Genomic DNA, 7,127 nt, shown 5'->3' with positions numbered 1-7,127 from the left:
AATGTAATAATGTTCTTTCAGGATTAGATCGAAGTTCTACGCAGCTCTCAGTGTTGTAACAGGGGACTATAATGGATGCCTGCACAAGAGTTTAAGAACAGGTTAAGCATGTCAAAGCCAAAGATAGTATTGTTATATTTAAGGCTAGTAGGGTTTTTTTAATTGCTGGTATCACAGATTCTGGCACTGCTCTAGTGCATCAGTGTTCAGTTTAAAAAGCATGTAATTGTCAGAGTTGCCTTGAGACTGGCAGTCCAGTTCTCTGCTGATGCAGCATTGTCCATTGCTCTTAATTACTTGTACAGAAATTTTCCCTGAATTAGTGGTGCTGCTGTCATTCTTTTGGTGTGGTGCTGTTGGCTGTGGGTTTTGTTTCCTGCTGTGCATACTTTCCTGTCATTGCAAGCTGTTGGTAAGTGGCATTTGCTCGTAGCTCATGCATCTGTTTACTGACTTACATTGTTTTCATGCTCTGCCTATCATCTTGTGTTTGTCAGCATAAAGAATTTGTGTTTCCTGATCTTTATCTTTGAAATCTTTGATTCCCTAAAATATCAGCTTCTATCTAGATTGGTTGACTTCCTTTGCTTGACAGATGTGGACTGCCTTGCCAAGGATTAACTGTAGACTTTCCAATACCTTCCAACAGACCAATGCTTTATTTTCTGACCCAGAACTTAAACCCTCAAAACTGGCTGATGATCCAGTTAGTCTTGGATTAGTCATGTTCTCCTCTGGTTTTACTCTCTGCTTACAAGCACTTCTGTCATCTATTCCATTTTAATAGAATGCCTCGTATTTCTGTAACGGGCCAAAGAATTAATCTATCTTGGCTAAACTGACTGAAAACCATGAAAATAGGAACTACTTGAAAACAGAGTATTGTCACAAGTAATGCTATTTTTGCCTGTCATTGTTGCTGCTATCAGTTCCTTGCAGATAGAGGTTTTTTTATGTTTCTATTCAGAGGAGAGTTTAGGCAACTACAGAACTTTCTGAGGTACCTCTACTTTTGTACCGGCTTGAATAAAAAATACTTGTCCTGCAGTCCTAGAGCCTCAGCCAAGAAAGTTGTTTATGAAGAGATCAAAAGTCTGCTTTCTGTATATGTGTCTGTCTGTCTTTCGGTCTTAGGTGGAAATATACACTATTCTCAATCTATTACTTTGCTTAGGAGACAATTCATATACGCTTAGTTAATGAGCTACCAATGTTTGTCTTGTTACTATACTTTTGTAATTGATGTGCCAGTAGCGGACAGCCTCAGAATGATATTTTCTCCCAAATCGTACAGGTCRTGTTCAGAAATGTGCCTCTGTAAATCTGTTGAAAGTGACAATATGTTGCTGAACAAAGATTAAATTTGGACGTTCAAATATATAATTACTGTACAAAAGGAAATTCCACTCTTGATTAGTGCGTACCTTTCGTAGGTATCAGTGAAAGATGCACAGAAAGTTACCTGAATTCACTAAATTTGTAGTCTAATCTATGAACTGTAATTCAAAATGGAATACAGGCCTCTCCACTGAAAGTCCTGTCAGGGATTTAATTCACACTAACTCTGAATTTCTCTAGTGCCTACAATGTGAATGATATTTTAGTCAGACTCAGGTACTCACCATTAAATTCATGACAATTTCCAATCTGTAACTTAAAATCAGCAATTCATTCATTAAGAACTTATCTATGTAGGGAAGTTAATTAGTTGGAGGATGGGATAAAAATGTAAAGTAGAACATCTGTAAACCCCTGCACTTATAAAACAACAGTGATTTATTCTGCCTTGTTTTAGCCCACACTCACAATAAATTATGCTAATATGGATTAAAGCATTCCAAATTCAGAGTAAGGATATCGACACACAGAATTAATCAGAAATAATATATTCTGATTATAGCAAGAATAGCTCTTTTAAAGCAAAATCCCTGTGAAAGCAAAACCAACCTGCGAACAAATTGAAGGCAAAGTAAACTCGTGTAATTGAAATGCTGATGGACCAGAGGAAGAAGGAGTTTAGCAGGTAAAATAACTAGAACGACTACAAAGTGAATGCAGAAAGCTGCAAGGCAAAGCACACTCACCTTACTGTGTTGCAGGTCCCTCTTGCACGAGTTACACCAAGACTGCCTTGCTCAGGAATAAGTGGTTGTAAGTGAGGTGATGGACAGAAAGCTGGGTGTGAGGGTATCTCTGCTAGGAATGAGGCCAGATTCGTCTTTCACAGCAGCATCAGCGAGGTGTTCAGGCCTAGGGACCCTTCTCTATCATCTTAAACACGAGCTGAGTTTGCTCCGGGTAGTGCGTGGGTGCCTGTGCAAGTGTCATTAAGGCAGCTGCAAGGGAGGACCAGGAAAGGGGAACAACGCAGCAAGATGCTGAATTCAGCTTTTACTAGGGAATACTAATGCTTAAAAAATTTATAGATGGATATGTTGATGTCTGCAGCACCCGCCTTGTGGATTTGCTGATCACGCAGGATCTGTATGTAACAAGGGAGGAGGAGGAGGGGAGAGGAGGGCTCTAGGACCCACGAGAGCCTTCCTGGGCAGGAGGTGGGAAATCCTCTATAAGGCCGCGGGAGCCGGGGCGGCCGCGGCAGAGCCGCTGCGGGCCGGGCCGGGCCGGGCCGGGCCGGGCGGGGAGGCGAGGGGAGGGGAGGCGAGGGGAGGCGGCACCAGCGAGCCGCGGGCCGCCCGCGCCCCGCCCGGCACAGCCATGCACGGGCTGCCGCGGCTGCTGCTGCTGCTGCTGCGGGTCACCGCGGTGGGTGAGTAACTTTGTTTTTTTTCCCTTCCACCTCCTTGGTTTACAAAGTCTCTCTTGCACCGAGACTTATTTCTTTGCCTGTTCTCTTTTACCTGTAGAGATAGTAAAGGATTACAACTGAAAAAAGAGAGGGAGTGGAAATTACCGCTATCAAACATGTAAAGTGGATGACATGTGAGAAGTTARATCTTGATGGTTGTTTATACTAAGTAGATTTCGTTTGCTGAAATAGTAAGGTGAGCTATAGTTTTAGAAGGGCTGCTGCTGAAGGAGGCTCTTGTGCTGGAAGCAAGCTCTGCCTTTGTACCATCCAACACGAAATTAGCAGCTACACCCTGGTACCATTCTGGTCCTGTGATTAGAGGATTGCTTTCTTTGGAACTGTATTAGGAGGCTGGGAGAAAGTAATGCTCCAGGAGAAAATGTAATGAAGGTGCTTACAGGAAAGGAATGTTTTAGGGAAGATGCTTTGCACAAGAGAAGAGATGAGGGAGACGGCTAAAGGGAAGAAGAAGGTATCGGCACTGTGAAAGACAAGAGTTATGAGCTCCCACCTAGGCAGTGGTGCTCAGGCTGAGTTCTGAAAGGAATCTCTGTGCAGCTCAGTTTTATCATTGCCAGCTTTGATCTGAAATGCAGCAAGAGGAATGAAATAATAGCAGCAGAGGAGGGGGGAGATATTTGGAAGATAGCTGCAGAAATGAGAGAGAAGTTGAGAAGCAGCGTGTACACAGGCAATGGGAGAAAGAAAGTAGGAGTGGGATGCTCTCATTATATGTGCACATTGGCAAACAATCACATTGTGAAAACTGGGAGAGAAAAGACAGGACTTGCTTTACTAGGGCATGCTGAACTTCACATAGAGCTGAAGTTGCAACAGTAGCCTGGAAAGCTAGGGACATCGTCTTAACCCTTAGAAAAGGATCAAGTTGCTTCTGTATTTCTCAACGCAACTTCTTCCARGCAGGGAAGGAGGAAAAAAAAAACAGATTGTTAAGAGCTATAGCTTGCTCTTGCCAGTGCAGTAAGGGCTACTTTGTCTCTGGCAAAATGCTGAACCTGTATATATTTTCATTTACAAGGAACCATGATGGGACATCAGTTTTTGTGCAGGATTCATCATTTAGTTCTATTTACAATTGGATGCCAAGGCATAGCACAGAGTTTTTGACTTTGGGCTCTTTCTAACTGGTTATCTTCACTTAGAGGATGCTGCTTTATTGCCAAGGGGTCCCAGGGAAACTGTGCCCCATGCRAGCAGAGCAAGCTGTGTGTCCCCACAGCCTCTGTTCTTGGCAGCATGTGGTCTCATGAAGAGCTGCTGAGTATCATCCCAGCATTTTCTGTGGAGTGACTTTTACATGCAAGTAAGGTCATTTCAAGGAATAGTCATTATGTTTGCTGTATATCCAAGCCTGAGTTTTGAAGCATGACTGTTTTAGAGCAAAGATAGAAAAGGTGCWTTTCAGAGAGAGCAAGTAAAGAGCTGAAAGAAAACTAATGCACATTTTAGAGTCTCTGTCCAGTCTTCTGCCAAAAATAATCTCAGTCACCCAGGGAGAGATTTGAATATGTGCGTGTTTAACCCTGTAGCTGCTGTCATGAACTCCCCATGGAGGTGGCTTGTTTCACTGCGTTGTTATGGGCAGCTCTCAGGCTCTGCAGTCAATTATTTTAAGAACTGCCTGTGTTCCCAGTGAGCAAGTTTTCCTGGAGCAGATTCTCAGAGTGGCTTTATATCTGCTTCTTAATTTGGAAAGCCCAACGCATTGATGATGAGGGAATCTGCAGGTCTGCTTTTCTCTCTTCTATTTTACTGGTTGGCATATGCCTTTCTAATGACCTGTGTCCTAAAAGGGTAATTTCAGAGTTCCCCTYCACTGAAAATTTTTAGTGCACCAAAGGAGGTCAGAACTTTTTTGGTGCAGAAGTTGAGACTATAAGAAAATTCAGAAAGTTGTACAGACTAAAAAAGAAAAAAAAAAGAGTTTCAGCATGTAAAGATTTATAGTTCAGTGTCAGGGCAACTTCACAGTCATTTCACAGTCATTMGGAGGCTGACGAAGCATCCTAGCCTTCTGTCTCAGATGGCTACGAAGAAGAAGGTGAAAAAAGCCACCAGGTGAATGTGTGGGAGAATTTCCTGTTTGTTTGTTTGTTTTTGTTGCTTTAAGTCTTCATATTGGCTAATTTTCCTTGGATTACTTGAGCTGGGTATGGGGTGGTGRTGGTGGTTGAGGACTCCATCCTCTTCTCTATGGAAAAAGTAGGTTGTGCTTGGCCAGGTGTTGTGCTCTTGCCTCTGGATGCAGAGTGCAAACTCTCTCCAAAATTATAGCACAACATGCATCCCAGGCAAACCTCTAACACCTTTCCCTAAAGTGGAGTCATGCATTTATGTCATTTCTCAGGTTAACTGTTGAATAAAGTTGCAATCCTTGAGATAATATTAGTGCAGGTATTTTGTACAGATCTCTCTTTGTGATTCTTTCTAACACTTCCATGGAGCTGTCATGGGTTAGGGTATGTCGAATCTAATTTTAGTCTGAGGAGTAGTTAATGTTTTGGGTTTTTTTGAATCCTTTTTGAAGCAGAGAGAGGTTGATAGCAGGTTTAAGATTAAGGGTGCTATCCTTCTTTTTTGCCTTTTTTTTCTTTTTCTTGCCCCCTCTTCCCCCCCCTCTCTTTTTTAAATTGTGGACTGTTATATCAATATAGAAATGGGGATTGCTGCATTCCTGGATGCTRCTTACCCTTTGCATTTGTCTAGCAAACTGCTTTCAGAAGCCCAAGAGGTTTTTTTCCTTCTTTTTTCAGTTTGTCTGCCTCTCAAAATTGAGCTGGCCTGTTTTACAGAGTGAGTGTAAGCTGATAGAAGTTTAATCAGTTCACAGATACATAAAGACACTTATTTAAGAGTATCTTATTTTGATGCAAGCTAACAGATTTATACACCTAAAAATGAACTAGTTCATCTATCTCACTTGGACAAATCTTTACTGAACTGTRTATCCTTTTGTCTGTAGTGGAAAGGGAAAAGGGGGCTCTGTAGTCAATTATTTTAAGAACTGYCTGTGTTCCCAGTGAGGAAGTGGCATCCTCTTCAGCTTCTTCATGGAAGAGCTCCTCTTTCTCATTTTTCTTGTGTCTCTCTCTGCTCTCTCTCTCTGTTGACTAGCATACAGGTAGAATAGTGGTTTTGATATTTTCACTTAAATAGCTCTGTCTAGGACAGCGTATCTATAGGTGTCACACTCAGTCTGGATACAGTATCCAAGGCACTATGGCTGTCACAAAAGCCACGCATTGGGAAGATGCATTGAAATAAGGAAAAAGACYGTTCTTTTTAAGGTATGGACATTGCAAAGTTGAGGACTCTCTGAAATGCAGTGGCAAAGGATAGAATAGACATCCGGTCATTCCCTAGTAAGGCAGCACATGAAGACAAATACTGCAAATTTGCATATTCTTTTTCAGCATGAGAACATCAAGAAGAGAAACTAAAGTAGAGGAAGAAGAAATTGGGTGGTGGGCCATGGGTACTTTAAAACTGAAGACATTGTCTTGTTAATAGCTATGCGAGAAATCTGTCCTTATTTCTRTTACATAGTCTCATAGTTTCTAATTGATCCCTAAGATCAAAGTTGTAGAAAATAATGTCCAGTTTTAGTATTACTTAAAAAGCATTCCTCTCCCGCCCCCCAGAGTCCTGAACAGATATGCAGGAGAGTCCTTTTCCTCAGCCTGTTTATGTGTGTGRTTGGGTATGCACTGACTGTGCTCATGTGTGGAAGTATACCAGTGATGTGCGTGTGACTAGAGTGGAGAGAACTTTTCATCTTGAATTAATTTTAGTGAAAAGKCTGCTTTGTTAACACAAAATTACTTTATAAAGTGATCTAGATTTGGAGTTGTTATGTATGGACTTCTTGCATGTGTGCTAGTTAGTTCATATTGGGAGAGTGGAATAAATCCAACTATTTTTTAAAATATTTTTTAACTCAAACTTTTGTTTAGGGAAATCTTTTATTTAAAAATCTTAAATTCTCCAATCTAGAATAGAAGGCTTGGTTTAGGATCAAGTGCTTAGTTTTGACATGAAATGTTACCGTTCAACACACACTGAAATGCGTTTGACTCTGCAATTTGATTGAACTTGGGAGAAATTTTCATTTCAGGTTGACCTATGRCAGTTTTGGTTTTATAATTTCTTTTGAGTTTGCCAGTGATCTGGAAAATCCTGTATTAAAGCTGTTCAGTTAACTTTGAAGTGTACCACATACATATTTGTACCTGGTATTTTGCATGCAATTGGTTGTCCTCAGGCTGATGTTCATCGCTGCACATATATGCAGTGG

At 41.3% G+C, this 7,127-nt stretch overlaps 1 protein-coding gene across 1 annotated transcript in view; it reads left to right on the top strand.

The window, feature by feature from the left end:
* The first annotated feature begins 2,718 nt into the window (after positions 1-2,718).
* Positions 2,719-7,127, top strand: part of LTK (leukocyte receptor tyrosine kinase) — a 98,692-nt gene continuing 94,283 nt past the window's right edge. Inside the window, exon 1 of the mRNA XM_085305528.1 lies at positions 2,719-2,770. Within this exon, the coding sequence (XP_085161654.1) occupies positions 2,719-2,770 (52 nt within the window). The remainder of the gene's footprint in view (positions 2,771-7,127) is intronic.

The sequence above is a fragment of the Rhea americana genome, unplaced genomic scaffold (genome assembly GCF_003343005.1).
Source record: "Rhea americana isolate MKP2758 unplaced genomic scaffold, rheAme1 scaffold_102, whole genome shotgun sequence".
Classification (NCBI taxonomy): Eukaryota; Metazoa; Chordata; class Aves; order Rheiformes; family Rheidae; genus Rhea; species Rhea americana.
The sequence above is the reverse complement of the archived record's forward strand: the minus strand, read 5'-3'. Positions and strand labels throughout refer to the sequence as shown.